Raw genomic sequence first — 19,462 nt, 5'->3', positions numbered from 1 at the left:
ATTAGGGGCACACACCCCATCAAGTGACTGTGAAATGGACTTAGTTGTTTATAGGAATAAAAAGGCAAATCATGGTAGTAATAATAAGAACAAAAAATGGAGAATGTGGCTATAAAAGACAGTGAAAATAATAGGAGTTATGCGCCTTTCTAGGGGTGGGGGCAGTGAGGGGATTATAATCTGTGTCATCTCTGAGAGAAAGGAAATTACAAATTTTTGCTGAAATCCAGAACGGGTGATAGGGGCTTAATTTAGAGCCGAGTTGTGACTTGTTCTTCCTGTCCATCACCCCATTTGTGCATGAGCAGGTCACAAGCCTCTCCCCATGTTTCAAATACGTCCTCTGAGGAGTCTAAAAGTTTAGAATTTGAGGAGCAGATGCTGGATGCGCAGTGAAGAGAGCTGGAACAGGCTAGAGGGCATTCACTGCTCTGAGCAGCGGCCTGGGCTTCACCTAATTTTACCTCACTGAGGTTAATTTCACTCTGAGAACAGGCCTCTGCTTTCCCTTTCTCCATCTGAGAATATCTGACGTCTTGCCACATATAGTGCTGTTGAATGATTGCATCAGAAATTGTGTACATTGGCTCTGAATTGGGTTCAGACGTATGACCATTAAACTTGGAGAATAGGAGACCCAGTTTCTTGAGAGAAGGACCCATGAAGGAGTGTTTGCTTGATGACTCAGCTTTTGACTTTCCTTGGGCACCACTGGCTCTTGGCATGGTTCTGATGAGAGATGGCCCATGGCAGGCCTTTTTCTTGCAGCCTAAACTGAAAGAGACATTCTTGGATTTGGCCCGAGCCCCACCACTGCCATCATTGGTATCCCTCTGAGAGAGTTCAGCGCTGTTGGTGGAAAAGCTTCTCCTTGGGTGTTTTCTATTTCCTAAGAGGTCAAGCACTTCATACCGAAAGCTGGAGATGTCTTGCTTTAATTCCTAGCGCAAGAGAGAAAACATGTTATGATAAGATGCATGATCTGTATTTCAAAAAAGGCACAATGGGTATTCTTCTCAATGTTCCACGTTTTGCCTAATAGAAAATCGTAAAATATATGAACTACCAGAAAAACCTTGCTTTATTCCAGCGCAAGAAAAACAATAATTCTGTGGACAGGGCTGGCCATTGGAAAAATTATGCAATTGGTAGAGCTGATTTCAGAAACTCCACATGGGGGCGGTGCATACCCACAGACTAACTCCTGCTAAAGCATTAACTAACAGTGAAGGAATTAGATTAGGGCACTGGCTCTCAGGTAGAAGCATCTGCATATAAAGTGGCTCCTAAACAGGAAAAACTTTTAGGACTCTTAAGGTTTGAAACCAGGGAAGTGGAATGTGTCAGGTAATGAGGCTGCTATTTTGGAAGAGGGGGCCCTGGTCATTCAAGTCCCTATGAAGTGTCTTCTATATCTAACTGGCTGCCCAGAAATGAGATTGCTTCTTTAAAAACCATTTTTTAACAGCTTAAATCTGATCATGCCACTCCCCTGTTTAAAACTCTCTTTAGTAACTTGTCAGTAACCTTAGAAAAATGTAGAAACTCCATGTCACAAACTACAAAATTTTTAAAGGCCTGATATCTGTTGATCTCTGTTTTCATCTCTTCTCATTCTCCCCAGGCTGTTTACTGTCTACCTATATGGACATATTCCTTCTTGTGTCTGGTCCTTGACCTGTGGCTGTTCTGTCTGTCCAGAACACTCTTCTCCTCAACTTTCCTTCATCTGGCTCCTTCTTCAAGCCTTAGCTTAAAAACCTTCCCTGACTCCTCAAATCCCAGTTGGGTGTCCTTCCTTCCTGTGTCTCTACAGCACTCTGTGTATATCCTGTTAGAATACTCATTTGTCAGCCTCTATTATATTGGTTGTGTGTCATCCCATGAGAGTAGGGGCTGGCTATATCTTGCTGACCACTATATTCCAACACCTAGTGGAATGTTTGGCACATAGTGGGCCGTTGATAGATGGAGTTATGTCTATGGATTAGGATAATAGCCTTTCCATGTTCTTTAGAAAATATACATGTGTTCTAGAATAGGGTTTCTCAACCACTTGATATATTGACCTGAATAGTTCTTTGTTGTGGGTGCTATCCTATGCATTGTAAAATGTTCTGTAGCAACCCTAGTCTCTACTCACTAAATGATAATAATACGCACATCCCAGTGTGACAAGCAAAAACATCTTCAGACATTGCCAAATGTGCCCTGGGGAACATCATTACTCCTGCTTGAAAAGCTCTGTTGTAGGCTAATGTTAGTATTAGGAAATTTTTAATATTTAATGGTAAGCTTTCTTAAATCTTTGATTTAATAATAGATTTTTTTTTTTAACAAAGATCTTCAGGCACCTTCCCTTTGCTAACTTGCCCCTCATTACACATTTTTGCCACATCATTTAAAGCACTCAGTTTCCACACTGAAAAACACCTGGAATATGAAAAGAATGCACAGGGCAGATTCTTTTGTTCATAAAGCTGATTGTGGTGACAGATAGTAGTAAAATCTCTCTACTGAATGACAGACTATTCTAAGAAATTGCGGCTGGTTTTGCTGTTTTACAGGCAGTTGAAATTCAAGAAACCTAGAAAACTGTGAAGATTAAATGAAGCTTAAGAAATGTGAAATGAGAAATTAAACCACTTCGTGATGAAGTTACCTTAAAATTTTCTTCTGTTAGTCCCTCATTTGTTTTGGAATTTCTTATCATAGCAGCCACATATCTTTTGACTAAATTCCTGATAACTTCCTGGAATTTAAAAAAAAAAACAAACCATGAAGTATTTCCTTCTCAGGCTTTCAGTAAAATAACTAACATGCACAGGATATAAACTATGCTTAGGTCTTTTTTTTTGCAGTAGAAAATCCTCCTAGGATCTGGCCATTTTTTTACAAAAACCCACTTAACTCCATTGGCTAAATGAAGAATTATTATGTATCCAAAATTGGTGGCAGAGGGGCCAGCAAGATCAAATTGACTCAAAAAGAAAAATTTCTACCCAAGCATAAAGTAAACACGGATTCACATTTATAGAATAATGAGAGCAAAATAATCCTTGACTGGCCATAGTTCATATCCTTTCCCACCAGGCTGGATTAAACTTTAACCAGCCTAGTTAGTAAGATGAGAACTTTTCTTCCTTTTACAAAGTTGAGAAAGTCCTTCTTCAGTGTCATGAAGTCTGCTGATTTTAATGTTCACTAATTACACAATCAAGATATTTTTCTTAGAGTCAATCTACATTCCTCCTTTATGGGGTTGGCCTCTTTTTACTTAGCTTTCAGAGAATGGCACGCATGTGTGACATTCTCAGTTCCCATGCCCCCCTCGCCCCCACCTGCAGCTGTCTAGGAGATAATGATGTTTCAGGGTTGGAAGTTCCCTGCCTGCAACTGCCTGGGAGATAACAGGGTGCTTCAAACTTAAACTAAAACCGAGTTCCGCTTTGATCAGCCCGTCACACCCGCAGCTGCGAGATAACTAAATGACCGACTAAGCTCAAAAATCCTTTCTTAGTTCCCCCTATAAAGCAACCCCTCTCTCCCCTAGAAGCTCAGAGTCCTAACCACCCATGGTAGGGCTCCCTCCCCGCTTGCTGGTTCTCCCAATAAACTTCTTTTTTCCTGCTCGCCACGTCTTAATGGCCTTCTGAGCGATTCTGTTCCTACATTTAGGTGCCAAAACCTGGGAGTGGGGCACCGGCTCAACCGGGACTCCCGAGTCAGACTTGGGCCACGAGCTGGTCCCAATACTTGGACCCAGAGACTCGCAGACCTCCATGAGTCAACGGCTCGAGCTTCTCCTCTGGCTTGCTGACCCCATCCACCTTTTTCCTCCGACGCCTTCCCCAACCGCCATTAACTCTCAGTCAGCACCAGTCATTGGATTCACAGGTGAGTCCTTGCCTTCATCTCCTCTGGTGGTTCTGTTTTCTGGTCTATCCGAGACCACTCCAAGCAGTTCGGCCCTAAATCTGAGTGCTCAGTCAGAACCACTCTTGGAGTCTCCTGACCCCTCGGGTCAACGTGGACCTGCACTCCAGGGCCTGACAACTCCTGGGTATGCCCAGGACGACTCAGCGCCTCTCCTCTCAGCCTTAGGTTCTCCATTCTCTAGTCAAAATGGGGATGCTCGTCTTGACCGATTGTGAAGCTAGGAAGGTTGGCTTGGAATCACCCTACTCCTCTTTCTCGGACTCAAATTAACCCTATCACCATGGGAATCGGTCAGTCTCTCCCAGCCAAAGATACCCCTCTTGAGTGTTTAGTCCATAATCTCAGACCTCTCCAACTAAATGGAGAAGTCAAGGCCCATTGATTTGTCTTTCTGCCCACTGTCGCTTGGCCCCAATATCCTCTGGATAACCAGAGTCAGTGGCCGGAAAACAGCAAACTTGACTTCGGAGTTCTCCAGCAGTTGGGCAAGTGGTCAGATATTCCCTGTGCTCAGGCTTTCTGGGTGTTTCGGAGCAAACACTCTCTCTGCAAACAGCTCACTACCCACCAAATTTTCCTTGCCCAGGAAAAGCCGCCTTCCTCTTGACCCTCTGCACCCCCTCTAACTTCTTCTCCTTCTTCCTTGCACACCTTCGATCCTGATGACCACCCACTTCCCTACGACCCTGCAAAGATGCCCCCTCGCCCCCTTCAGAACCTCAGTCACCTGACTCCTCACAATCCCCAGCCCCCCAAGACCCTGGACCTTCTCCTCCCCATACCCGATCCCGTGGGCTCATCCCAACCTCCTCTTCCCCGGCTCCTTTCCCCTCCAATCGGCCTCGCCCTTCTGGTCTCTATCCCCTCTGTAAGGTCACTGGTAGAGATGGTGTCATGCAAGTATACGTCCCTTTCAATTTGTCTGATCTTTCCCAAATTGGGCAGTGTCTCGGTTCTTTCTCCAAGAACCCCACTCGTTTCATCAAAGAGTTCAGATACTTAACCCAGATCTATGACCTTACTTACCAGGACGTCACCACCATCCTTATTTCTACCACAACCCCTGAAGAGAAAAATTGTATCTGGGTGGCTGCCACAGCTTATGCTGATGAGTTACATGCTGACAGGTCCGCAGAGGCTGACTATCCCATTGGGTCAGTAGCCGTCCCCGCAACCCCCCCTTCATTGGGACTATCAGATAAATTCCCCTGATATTCGCATAATGTCCCACTTCCTTGCGTGTCTCCTTGCTGGGATGTGCAAATCGGGCTTTAAAGCTGTAAACTATGACAAAACTCTTGAGGCCACCCTGGGTCCTAGTGAAAATCCAGCTGCCTTCTTAACAAGGCTCACAGAATCCCCCAAAATACACCAATCTAGACCCCACTTCACCTGAGGAATGCCTCTTTTTTTCTCACCCACTTCATTAGTCAATCAGCCCCAGACATTCGAAAAAAGCTCCAAAAGTTAGAAGTGGGCCCCGAGACCCCCCAAAGTCAACTTATTCAAGTCGCCTTCTGAGTGTTCAACAACTGACAAGAGGAACAGGAACAAAAAACAAAGGAGTGGGAAAAGGAGTAACAGGAACAGGAAGACAAGCGTTATCTTTTGCTGGCTAATGCCCTGGGGAACTCCTCCAAGGGGCAAAATAAGCCTAAGGGCAAAGCCTCCACCATCAGGCAGCCTCCGGGCCCCTGTTTCCGGTGTGGTCAGGAGGATATTGGGCAAAACTGTCCAAACCCCCCATTTACCTCCTCCGTGTCCCTGCCCTCTCTGTCAAAAGATAGGTCATTGGAAGGCTGACTGTCTGATGGCCTCTAACCGGGGGACTAGACTGCCTACCCTGATAGTGGATCTGGACGTGGGCCTCTCAGTCCCAGACCTCCTCGGACTTTCCACCACCTGACGGGGCCCAGGATCAGGAGTCCTGCCTCTCGCCATCACGGCTGCAGAGCCCAGGGTAAACATATTGATGGAAGGTAAGCTTGTCTCCTTTATCCTTTATATGGGAGCTACATATTCTGTCCTGCCTAAATTTGGGGGGCTCCTAACTCCCTCTGCCATATTGGTTGTAGGAATAGACAGCAAGGTGACCCAACCCCTAAATACCGCTCCCCTAACCTGTCTCATTGGGCATCAGGCATTCACCCACTCCTTTCTAGTACTGCCCCACTGCCCAACCCCACTTTTCGGATGCGATATTCTAACCAAACTGCATGCATCTATATTTCTTGGTTGTTTTGACTCCATGCCCTCACCAGATAATCCCACCCCTCTCATTCTTCTTCTAATTTTAGGGAAGTCCCTCCACACTATCCCAGACAATCCCTTGCCATCCTGACTTACAGCGGTCAATCCTGATGTCTGGGACACAAACAATCTTTCAATCGCCTCCCACCATGTTCTGGTCTCTGTAACCCTAAAAGATGCCTCCCATATCCCCCAAAAACCTCAATACCCATTAACCCCCTTGGTCTTAAATGGTCTGAAGCCTATTATATAGACCGCCTGCTGGGAGCAGGTCTGCTTCGATCTGCTCTCTCTCCTGCCAATTCCCCTATCCTGGCAGTAAAAGAACCCAATGAGTCTCCTGTCTTGTCCAAGATCTCTGTGCAATCAATGAGGCCACCATCTCTATCAACCCCATCATCCCTAACCCTTATTCTCTCTTGTCGTGCATCCCACTTCAAATATTCCACTTTATTGTCCTGGACCTCAAAGGTGCCTTCTTCACTATCCCACTCTCCCCAGACTCCTAAGACCTCTTTGCCTTCACCTGGACTGACCAAACCATGAAAATAACCCATCAACTGATGTGGATGGTCCTGCCTCAAGGGTTTTGAGATAGTCCCCACCTCTTCAGTCAAGCCCTAGCAGCTGACTTACAGCAGCTTGACCTTTCCTCAAGCATCCCCCTACAGTATGTGGACGATCTCTTCCTCTGTAGTCCATATGAGGACCTTTCTCATCTCCATACTGCCCAACTCCTAAACTTTCTTGCCAGTCGGGGATACCACGTGTCACAAAACAAAGGCCAGTTCTCCCAAACTCAGATCACATATCTCGGACTCTCCATCACCTCCACTCATAAACACCTAATTCCAGAAAGACAAGACCTAATAACTACCTTCCTCCTGCCCCACACCAAACAAGAACTTCTATTACTTTTAGGCCTCACCAATTTTTTTCAGAACTTGGATACCAAATTTTCGATCCCTGGCCAAACTTTTATATAAGGCAACAGCTGGAGACTTGTCTGAACCTCTAGAAAACCCTTGAGCCCTTCTTAAGCCTTTCACCACACTCAAAATAGCACTTGGCCAAGCCCCAGCCTTAGCCCTTCCAAACCCAAATAAATCTTTTCTTCTATACACTGACACAAAAGATGGCTTTGCTCTTGGGCTATTAGCACAGCAATATGGACCAGACCAGTGAGCTATAGCCTATTTTTCTCAACCACTTGATTCCCCCTTCCTAAGGTGGCCAGTCTGCCTCTGCGCCTTAGCAGTGGCAGCAATTCTCAGTCAAGAAACCCTTAAGTTAGTTCCCTTTGCCCAGGTAACAGTCCACCCCTCCCATGCTATTTCTGGCCTACTAACCCAACCAGGCCATCACTGCAGCCTCCCCATCCCGAATTCAGTTCTTACATGCCCAACTGCTTCAAAATCCTCAAATCTCCCTACATAAATCAGCTCTCCCCCTCAACCCTGCCTCATTGCTTCCCCTCCCTCACTCTCACACCCATACCCATGACTGCACTCAACATCTCCTCCTCTTTACACCCCTTCTTCAACATACAAGATACCCCTCTACCCCAGGCAGAATCTCGGTTTATAGATGGAAGCTCCTACAAGACCGGCCCAAAGGGAACAGGATATGCCACCACTACCCTCGCCTCCATCATTGAGTTGGGACACTTGCCCTCCGGTACATCTTTCCAACAGGCAGAACTTATTGCCCTAATGGAGGCCTTGGCCCTTTGTCAAAAAACATCAGGTCAATATATACACTGACTCCAATTATGCCTATCACATCATACATTCACACATATCAATTTGGAAAGAAAGGGGATATCTCACCTCTAAACACTCTTCCATTATCAACAAACATCTCATTCTCAAACTTCTTCAAGCAGCTCACCTCCCGACAAAAGCAGTGGTTATCCACTGCAAAGGACATCAAGGCAGGACAGATCTCATAGCTCAGGGAAATCACAAAGCAGACACTGAGGTAAAAGAACAAGCCCATGCCCCTTTTCATCCTCTTCACAATGCCTACCGAGGCACCCCCTTATGCAGAGGAAGAAAGATGCACCCTACTTAAGCTTGGAGCAACCCAACAAAATGGATGGTTTCATCTGCATAACAAAATAATTCTCCCCAATAGTCATGCTCAACATATCCTCACTGAACTCCATAACCAATTTCACATAAGTGCAAGACCACTACATGCTTTATTATCCCAAACAATACATCACACTGGCATGGTAACCCAGCTAGAAAAAATATCCCAAAACTGCACTATATGCCAACAAGCCAACCCTCAAGGAAAATTCAAACTTTCCCCACACGTCAAATTCGGGGACATCTTCCAGGTCAGGATTGGCAAATAGACTTTACTCACATGCTTCCAGTAAAGCGCCTTCAATACCTCTTAGTTTTATTGACACTTTTTCCAGGTGGATCAGGCTTTCCCCACCGCTATGGAAAAGGCTTCCAACATAACTGAGGCCCTCTTTAATTGCATTATCCCCCAATTTGGACTTCCCTCCTCTCTTCAGACAGATAATGGTCCTGCCTTTGTTTCACAAATATCCCAGCAGGTGGCTCAGGCACTAAACATTAAGTGCCAGCTTCACATCCCATACTGAACCTAGTCATCAGGGAAAGTAGAACGAGCTAATGGCCTATTAAAAATCCACCTAACCAAACTTAGCACCGAAATGCATCTCCCATGGCCCAAATTACTGCCTCTAGCCCTCCTCTGAATTTGCTCAGCTCCCAAAAAGCCCCACATGCTCAATCCCTTTGAAATTATGTATGGCAGACACTTCCTTCTAGGCAACACCCCTCTTAACAAGTCGGACTATGGAGACTACCTCCCTATCCTCTCACACCTGAGGTCGACCCTCCGAAGCCAGGCCAATTTGACCCCACCCACTCCACCCACTGATCACCAAGAATTCCAAATCACACCAGGAGACTATGTCTATCTTAAAGCCCTTACACCTAAAGCTCTCACTCCCCTGTGGTCTGGCCCACATTTAGTCCTCCTAATCACCCCCACAGCGGCTAAACTCCTAAATATCCCATATTGGGTACACTTCTCCCGTATCAAACTTGCTCCTCAGGTACCTGAATTTCCTCTAACCTCAGATCTTGAACCCACCATCACCCAGCTTGTCCCCATCCAGGAAGAGACACAAACAACACTGCGCACGTATTCCTGCACCCCCACTGGAAACCTGACGGTAAAAATCACCCAAGCCCAACCCTCCTCTAAATGAGCCTTCCACGAGCTCTGCTATTTACACATCTTGTCTTGCAAGACCTTTTATTATACCCAAAGCTCCCCCAGACTATCTCTCAGTTTTTAGAACGTGTCTCGGATGCTTAGCTGCAGGGCACTCTCAGCGACTACACCCCTGACAAAATTTACTTTTACACTTTCATCCTAGTTCTATCCCTCGCTGACTTACTTGAATCACTGTAATTATGCTAACTCCCCTCACAATTATAGTTATTGCCCTTCCAACCTTTGCCACCTGATATCGACATCCTCTAGCCCCCACAATACAGCGAATAGCGCGTTAACCAACAAAACCAACTGCTGTATCTACCCCCACTCCTCCCACCACCCAGACATTGAGGTAACTGCCTTCCCATCTAATCTCACCACGTTATATAACCTTACTGTCCACTTTATTCCATCCCCCTACTACACGGGTTTGCTAGATCTCCCTGGAGTGGCCCAGCCAGTAGCCACCATCACTCATATTATTATGCTGCTCTCTGCATCTGCTTCAGACGTGTCAACGGCACCCACATTCAGCCTCGCTCCTTGGGCACATTCAACACTTCCCTTCTCTGCAACCACACCCTAGACCTAGCCTTCATACATTATGAAGGCTGACCAAGAGCTCTTATCCATCCTTACATATTAGCCCAAATTCACAATCATACCAACACTTCAGATTTTCCTGCTACTCCTACATGGGTAATGGATTTTTGATTTAACCAATGCAACCAAACATTTCTTCACAAAATCCTCCATAATATTGGTGCTGTCAATAAAAAACAAAACTCACCCCAGTTGCATTGCCATCACCAAAGCAAGCTATGGCACTGCTATTTCCCTTCAAGGGATGGGATATCACTTCCTATGTGGTATGCAAGCATACCTAATAATTCCTCCTTACTGGACTGGCACCTGCATGATAGTCGCTCTAATACTAGATGCTTCTATACTAAGTCCCCAGCAAATGGCCACTTCCGAGGCAATCCCCAACCTTGGCTCCTTCCTCGAGACTTCTCTCTTATCCCACCCCCGGCACAAACGAGACTGGCAGTGGTCCGAGCTTGGCAGACATGCGTACAGCACCCTATCCTTGAACAACTGGGAATAGGGCACTCCATATATAGAGGCTTCTTCTGGTTTTTATGAATACCCCGGTTAGAGAAATCAGTACTAAATCTCTCTTTATCCTTTCAAGAAACTTGGAATGCCACCCTCCAAGCCCTAGAAAAACAGCAAGAATCCCTAAACAGTCTAGCAGACATAGTTCTCCAAAACAGGAGGGCCCTAGACATCCTCACAGCCAAAGCAGGGGGAACCTGTGCCATGCTAAATGAAACTTGCTGTTTTTACACTAACAATAGAGGCATAATAGAAGAAAATTTACAAAACACATTGACATTATTGCCCAAGCCAGGGAACAGGCATACGGAGAATCCTGGTTCTGAACCTTCCTCTCATACTTCTCCTCTCCCTTCAAAGCAATCCTAGTGCCACTCATAACTCCACTGCTTCTCCTCCTATTATTCTTTGCCCTTCGCCCGTGCTTCCTCAAACTGCTAGTTAACTTTATTCAAAAAACTGTCCAATCCATGACAGCCTCCATAATGTACTCTTATTAAGATCTTTCAGATCAGAGGCGACCCTGAGCCGGCAGTCAAACCCCTCCCATTGCCCTAACTCAGCAAGAAGTCATTATAGAAGAGAGATTCAATGACCCCTCTCCCATCCGGTCTCTGGCACACAAAACCACTGTGCCACCCCAAAAACCTCCCCACCCCTCGCCTCCTTTTATTAAAGCAAAAAGGCTAGAATGACATCCCTGGTTCCCATGCCCGCCGCCCCCCGCCTGCAGCTGCATAGGAGATAATGATGTTTCAGGGTTGGAAGTTCCCTGCCTGCAACTGCCTGGGAGATAACGGTGTGCTTCAAACTTAAAATAAACTAAAACCACATTCTGCTTTGCTCAGCCTGTCGCACCTGCAGCTGTGAGATAACCAAATGGCTGACTAAGCTCAAAAATCCCTTTTTGTCTTCCCCCTATAAAGCAACCCCTCTCTCCCCTAGAAGCTCGGAGTCCTAACCACCTGTGGTAGGGCTCCCTCCCCTCTTGCTGATTCTCCCAATAAACTTCTTTTTTTCCTGCTTGCCATGTCTTTTTGGCCTTCTGAGTGACTCTTTTCTTACAATGTGGTCACTATGATTATAGCTAGCACTTAATGCAATGTATCACACACCCATACACACACACATTCATACATACATACTTACCATTCAAATATCACAATAACATTGAGTTAAGTTTTATCATCTCCGTTTTACAGATGAGGAAATTGAGGCTCAGTGGAGTTAAATGACTTGTCGAAAGTCACATAACTGACCATGAACAATTGTACTTAGTTTCTGTGAGGAATCTTTACCTGATAATGTTGATTCTGTATCAGGCTGTCAGCATGGCGTTCCTGTAATTAAAAATGGAGAGGTTACATCAGGAATCTCTCAGCAATACATCCATCCAAATATTATTTCTAAGTATTAGGACTGGAGGAAGACAGGAGTTCCTGCCTGACAACTTTCCCCCAAAACATTTTAGGTTGGAGTGATTTTATAATGCTTAAGGTATATAGTGTCACAAATGAGGAAAGGTAGGAAACAATTTTGTTTTAAAAGAAACATAATTTTAAAAAGTCTTACTGTGAAGCTTCTCAAGTTGTGCCTTCTCCGTCTACCATCAGGGTCTCTTTTGGGGCAGAAGGTGTTATTAAACCAGTTACCAAGGTATAGAAATGACTTGGGGCTAGGGATGATGTTGAATGGAGGTGGCAAGGTACCGCCTTCATCAAAGTAACTCATCCAGAGCTTTGTTCTTGCAAATTTCCACTCAATATCTGCATGATCCTATGAAAAAGAGAAGTTCAAGGGTTCATGATGGGAAACTCCAAAATGCACCCATATCATATTCTAAAAGTTTTGTCTTGTTCCTATAGAAGGCAAGCTGTCAGTAGCTATAACAATTTAAATTACACATACTGTGGGATCCAGTAATCTTACTTGTAGAAATTTATCTTATAAATGTACTTGTAAAAAAGATGTATGCACAGGGCTGTTCACTATAGTATTGTGTAGCTTGTTAATAGCAAAACATCCGGCAACAACCTAAATACCCAACAGTGGAAGACCAGTTAAATAATGATGTTACATCCATAAAATGCTTCACTATATAACAATTTAAAAATATCTATGATCAGTTATATATAGAACGTGTGTGTGTGTGTGTGTGTGTGTATGCATTTGTCTGTGTAGCTGTAAGACCTCCAAGACCTCTAAGTGAAAAAAGCAACATAAAGCACAATATAAATTGTATACAATGATCCCATTAATGCAACTGAAAAACCCTTTATATTACATGCTTACATGTCCTAGACAGGTATATACTAAACTGTCAACATTAGTTATTTTCAAGGAGTGGGATTGATATGGACAGGTTTTCCTTCTAAAAAAAAAATCAATGTTATTGAAGTATGATTACACAGAGCAATATTCACCCATTTTAAGTATTTTGACAAGCGTGTATACTTGTGAAATCACCATCATAACCAAGACAGAGAGACACACATACACATACACACATTGGAGTTTTATTCTAGAAGCTTTAATACCTAAATGGACTGATGTAACCACCACCACAATAGGATACAAAACCGTTTCATCACTCGCAAAAAGTCCCTAGTGTTGCCCCTTTGTGATTAAACTCTCCCCAACCCCTAATCCCTGGCAGCTGCTGCTCCATTCTCCATCCCTATAGTTTTCCCTTTTCAACCTGTCATATAAACGGGATCATACAGTAGGTAACCTTTTGAGACTGGCTTATTTCACTCAATATTAACATCTTTGAGATTCATCTACATTTTTGCAAGTAGCAACAGTCCATTCTATTTATAGTTTTCCATTATATGTAGAGCTGTTAGGAACCTTCATGATAGGTTTTTGTGTGAACATAAGTTAAATATCTAGGAGTGGTATGGCTGAGTCATGTGGTAAGTGTACATTTAACTTTATAATAAACCTATGAACTGTTTTCTCTAGTGGCTGTGTTGTATCTTCATTCCTACCATTTGCTCTCTATCCTTCTTAGCACTTGTCAGGTTTTCAAAGTTTAGCCATTTTAACAGGTAAGTAGTGGGCTTTTTTATAGTTTAATTTTTCATTTCCTAAATGGCTAATGATGTTGAGCATCTTTTCATATGCTTATTTGCTCTCTATATATCTTCTGTGGTGAAGTGTCTGTTCAGATCCTTTGCTTGTTTTTATGTTTTTTCTTGCTAGTGTATTTTAAGTTTAAAATATATATATCTGGATACTAACTCTTTGTCAGAAATGTAAATTGAAAATGTTTACTTCAGGTCTACATCTTGTCTTTCCACTTATTTAATGGTGACTTTCATAGAGCAAACTTTTTAATTTTAATGAAGCCAACATCAAAGTTTTAATGGATCGTGCTTTTATTATTATATGTTAGACCTCTTTACCTAACCCAAGGTCATGAAATTTTTCTCTTATATTTTCTTCTATAAGTTCTGTAGTCATAAGATTTGCATTTAGTTCTATGATCCACTTCGAGTTAATTTTTGCACGAGGTGTGAGGTTTACATTAAGGAGTTTTTTTGTTTGTTTTTTGTTTTTATTTTGCCTGTGGATGACAAATTGTCATTTGCTGAAAAGGTTATTGTTTCTCTACTGAATTGCAACTCAACGATAAAAAGATAAATCAATTTAAAAATGGGCAAAACACTTGAATAGACATTTCCCCAAAGAAGACATACAAATGACCAATAAGCACATGGAAAGATGCTCAACATCATTAGTCATTTGAGTGATTCAAATTAAAACCACAATGAGATACTTCACATTCACTAGGATGGCTGTAATAAAAAGAAAAGACAGATAATAGCCAGTGTTGGTGAAGATATGGAGAAATTGAACTCTTCATACACTGCTGGTGGGAATGTAAAACAGTGCAGCTGCTTTTGAAAACAGTATGGTAATTCCTTCAATAGTTAAACATACGGTTACCATATGACCCTGCAATTCCACTACAAGCTATATACCCAAGAGAAATCAAAACATATTCCCCCAAAAAACTTGTAACAAATGTTCATAGCAGCATTATCATAATAGTCAAAAAAGCACTTGATTTTGAAAAAGAATAGAATCATACAGTGGGCCAAGTTTTAAACCACAGGCATCTTTTTGAGCTTAGGAGACTCTCAGGTGCCCCTCAGTGCACATACTCTACTTAGGTGAGGACATGATTTTTTATAAGCATTTCGAAAACAGCTCAAGGACCCCAATTGCTACCATTCCATTCCCCTAGTGCCCAAGCGAACTCATGTTGGGAATTACTGTGTAATAGTTTAGCAGAGAAGTTACTGCAAATTATCATCTCAATTATCCTTTTCCATTCATTTAGCATGTATCAGTTCATTGTCCATCTAATCCATTCATTCTTTGGTTCCTGTATCGAGCAACTGCCATATTCTAAGCACTCTGCTATGTGCTGAGTATAGAGAGGTGACTCTCCAGTAGTGATGTTGGGAATACTGCACAGAACACAGTGCAGAAGTAACACCTGAATTCTGAAGACTGAGAAATAATACACCATAAGGCAGGATTAGTTGAACAGAGTGAGCTATAAAGTAATGAGTAAGGTAAGTAGTCATTAATTCTTTCATTCAACAAATACATGTATGTTAGGTGCCTACTAGACACTAGGTGTTAAAATTGTAGCAGTGGTCAAGAATATGATTTGGCATGTAGAAATCTGTTTTGTTTTCAATCCTTGATCTCATTTGAATTGCAAGATTATGAGTATGGCTTTTGTAGTTGTATTTGTCTAAAACTTTGGTAAATATATGATGTTCAATAGGTTTCACTCACCTTTATGGGGCTAGCCTTTCACCTTATATGATAGATAAATCAGACATTGGTTTTTTTCTTTGCTTACTTTATTTTCTTCCTTTTTTTTAAATGTGTCTTATTGATTACAGTGTTACATTTGTTCCAATTTCCCTTCCCTCTGCTCTCTGCCACCCGGTGGCCTCCCTGCCTCCCCTTGTCCCCATCTTTTAGTCCATGTCCATTGGTTGTACATATAGTTCTTCTCAACCTCTCTGTCTATTCCATTCCCTCCTACGATGTTTCTTAATTCCTATACCATCTCCCTCCCTCTCCCCCTTCCCCTTCCCTGCTGACCTCCCACCCATATGTTCCCCATATCTATAGTTCTTTTTCCACTCTCATTGCCTATTTAGTTTGCCTTTGCTTCAATTCCCTAGCTTCTGTTGTTGTTTCTTGTGATGCAGTTTTCATTTTAGTGTTCATAGTTTTGATCCTCCTTTTTCTAAACCAGTCCCTTTAACATCTCATATAACAGTAGTTTGGATCTAATGAACTCTTTCAGTTTTATTTTGTCCTGGAAACACTTTCTCTGCCCTTCTATTCTGAATGACAGCTTCGCTGGATAAAGTATTCGTGGTTGTAGGTTTTGGATTTTCATTGCTTTGAATATTTCTTTCCAGTCCCTTCTTGCCTGCAGGGTCTCCCTTGAAAAGTCAGCTGATAGTCTAATTGGGACCCCTTTGTACATGATTCTTTTCTTCTCTCTTGCTGCTTTTAAGATTCTCTCTTTATCTTTAACTTTTGACATTTTGATTATAATGTGTCTTGGAGTGGTTCTCCCTGGGTCCAGTTGTTTTGGAACTCTCTGTGCTTCCTGGACCTGTAAGTCTATTTCCTTCCCCAAGTTTGGGAAGTTCTGCTTTATTATATTTTCACTTAATTTTTCAATTTCTAGTTCTTCTTCTTCGCCCTCTGGCAATCCTATGATCCGTATATTCGATCTCTTATAGCTGTCCCAGAGGTTTCTGATCCTCTCATCCTTGCTTCCCGTTTCCTCTCTCTGCACTGGTTGACTGTTTGTTCCTTCTCTATGTTCTGGTTTGTTGATTTGAACTCTGGAATTTATTTCCTCACCATCTGTCTTGTATGAGGTTTTGTTCCTTTCAGTATGAGTGTTTTTCAATTCTTTCTCATCTTTTTCCAGATCTTTTGTTAATTCTGTAAGCCACCTGATAACAATGGCCCTGAACTGAACCTCTGACAGGTTTCTTATTTGTTCATCTGTCAGGTTCTTCATCTGTTGCCTAGTGAGCTGCGCCACCGGGATTTCTATAGTTGTCTGCCTCATTTTGACAGATGCGTTTTGCTTTCTTGGGCCGGCTATAGGGGGCAGTGCCTGTGTACTCGTCACAACCCAGCGACCGGCGGCGATCCGCAACCTTTTTCGCCGCTCTGTGGCCCTTTGTCTTCACAACCCAGTGACCGGCGGTGGTCCAGCAACTTTTCTCGCTGCTCTGTGGCACTTTGTCGTCACTGCCCAGCAACCAGTGGCTACCGCAACCTATTCCGCAGCACTGTGGCGCTTTGTGTGGGGGTGGGGGTCCAAGATGGATTCCCGCAGTTATTCTGCTAGGAGACTGGGATCCGTCCTCCCGCCCTCTGAGCCTCATTGTTTGGGGCGATGTGGTGGCTGCTTTTCCCAGCGTTGGGGTCGCAAGCTGCCGGGGTTAGACTGCAGCTGAGACTGCTCTCCCTGCCGCTGTCCCTGGTGCTACCGCAAACAGCTCCGCCCCCTTTCGCTCTTCTTACCTGCCCAAAGGGCACTGCTGGTTTATGACTTTGTACGTTGGGCTTCCGTGTAGTTTTATTTTCTGGAATTTCTAGTTATCTTTTGTTTTGAAGTAGTTGTATTCCTCTCTAATTGTAGAGGGAGACCGAGCATGTCCGTCTAAGCCTCCATCTTGGCCGGAAGTCCTGCTTACTTTATTTTCAATGTTTGGTTGTGATATCCTCTCCCATTCTCTGCCCTACCCTCACTATCCAACTATGACTTTTGAACATTCTCCAAGATCAGGCCTTGACCAGGTACTTTTCTGTAAGACAACCTACACAAGCATAGGCTGTGGTACCTCTTATCTGCAACTTTCAAAATATTTCAGGACTTTCATGCTACCAATGTTCTTTTCATGACAAGTAGCCTCACATGTATGTTCTAGTTCATGTGTGTTCCTTGTAATACCTTTGAGATTGTCAGATCCTATAGAGCAGGCCAAGACTTCTATTTGTTTTAACTACTTTCACAGTGCCAGTGTAATGTTCTGTGACTTGGGCATACCTTCAAATGTTGTTGATGTGCTCATATTCTGAACACATGGCCATAGGTAGGTCAAATGAACATATCTGTTCAATTTCACATTTCTCAAGAAATCCAAGCTCAAGGTTATTTTCCTTACAATCAAATACAAGGCCCATTCCTTACCAGCTTTTGACAAATTCTTATGTACTCTTTCAGATACCTTGCCAGCATCCATCTAGTTCTAGTAAACTGGAAAGCTTTACAACGCAATGCAAAGGGAGCGCGGCAGGCACAGACACAGCAGCTTGAAGCAGAGCTAATACTGACCTTTAGAAAGAAAAGTTACTCCCAGGAATCTTGGGACTGATGGCAGGCTGATTAGAGGGATATTTTACAGAGGGGAACATTTTGGCGTCTTTCACATTAATTAATAGCAACACAGAATGCTTTGACATACACGCCCCAAACTAAAGTGAGATAATTAATTTCCCTGGCCTTTCAAGGCAAGTTTACCTCGCTTGGATTGCTTTCTTCTCTAGAATTCAGGGCATGCTTCTTAAATGTTGGTGCATCAGAATCACAGGGAGCATTCATTTAAAATGCAGTCTTCTCGACCTCACCAGATGTTATACATTGTATTTTAGTTTTGCCTCAAAGCTTAAATGTGGGCTTTAAAACATATAAGCATTTAGACTCATCCTCACTAGCCTTGGGGGACTGGCTCCAGGATACTCTTCAGATACCAAAATCCAAGAAGGCACAAGTCCTTCATATAAAATGGCATACAACAATGTATACAGTCAGCCCTGTGCATCTGTGAGTCAAAACAACATTTTCAATCAGTGGTTGGTTGATTCAGCCCCAGTGGAACCTGCAGATATTGGGGGCTGACTGCATATTATAGTTTTTTGTGACTCTGTTTTTGTTTTTACTCTTTTAAACAATACTGTATAGGAATCTTCAAAACACAGTAGTAGCCCAGGCCTTCTGCAACCTCTTGGAGGCCCTGGAGTAGTGCAAGTTCCCTCAGTGAGTATTATCATGCCTCTCCACAGCTTCACCTCCAACTTATTTCACATGTGCATTGGTCTAGAGGAGAGCCAATTCCCTGTCACTAAATGGTCAGCAATTCTCTCTTCCCAAAGGCTGCTAGGTAGTTAGAATTTCCCAGTCTAATCATTCTGGGACTTGCTGGGAATTATTTTGATATTGGTTTATCTAGTTTAGAGCTCTTGTAGCAACCTCAATTCAAGTGCACCAACTCAGTTGCAAAACATTAGGACAAAAAAGAGAGCCCTCCCCCTAGCTTCAATTCACTGCCCATGCATTGCCCCCAACACTCCCTTCCACCCTAGTACTGGTGTCCCCACAATAGCACATTTAAGACTTCCTGAATGGCAAGAGTCCCCGCAATGGATGTTAGAAACAGATCCTTCTCCCTACTGAACATGTGCAGTTGTCCCCCAACCGCACACATAAAATGGCTGTTAATTCCTCTCTGCAGTTCACTTACTAGGTGATGGGACTTACTGCTTGGCACATTCCGGTCCTTCTTTTTATTGGGAGGAGGCTGATTATGTTTATTTAACATTCTCTGCAGATATTTTCCTTTCACTTTTATTGACATATAATTGACTTTCAGCACTGTAAGAGGTTAAAGTGTACACAGCATAATGACTTGACTTACCTATATTGTGAAATGGTTACCACAGTAAGTTTTAGTAACATCCATCACCTCATATAGATACAGAAAAAGAAACAAAAATTTTTTTCCTTGTGATGCGAACTTTTTAGGATCTGGTCTCTTAGCAACTT

At 43.2% G+C, this 19,462-nt stretch overlaps 1 protein-coding gene across 1 annotated transcript in view; it reads right to left on the bottom strand.

Moving 5' to 3' along the window:
• Positions 1-251: 251 nt before the first annotated feature.
• Positions 252-19,462, bottom strand: part of TRPC5 (transient receptor potential cation channel subfamily C member 5) — a 166,489-nt gene continuing 147,278 nt past the window's right edge. Inside the window, exons 7-10 of the mRNA XM_090264555.1 lie at positions 12,148-12,351; positions 11,874-11,915; positions 2,663-2,752; positions 252-941 (exon numbers count right to left, since the gene is read on the bottom strand). Of these exons, the coding sequence (XP_090120681.1) occupies positions 252-941; positions 2,663-2,752; positions 11,874-11,915; positions 12,148-12,351 (1,026 nt within the window). The remainder of the gene's footprint in view (positions 942-2,662; positions 2,753-11,873; positions 11,916-12,147; positions 12,352-19,462) is intronic.

Source organism: Furipterus horrens, unplaced genomic scaffold (genome assembly GCF_987537825.1).
Source record: "Furipterus horrens unplaced genomic scaffold, mFurHor1.1.pri manual_scaffold_17, whole genome shotgun sequence".
In the NCBI taxonomy this organism is placed as follows: domain Eukaryota; kingdom Metazoa; phylum Chordata; class Mammalia; order Chiroptera; family Furipteridae; genus Furipterus; species Furipterus horrens.
Note: the sequence above shows the minus strand (reverse complement) of the source record. Positions and strands in the feature narration are given on the sequence as shown.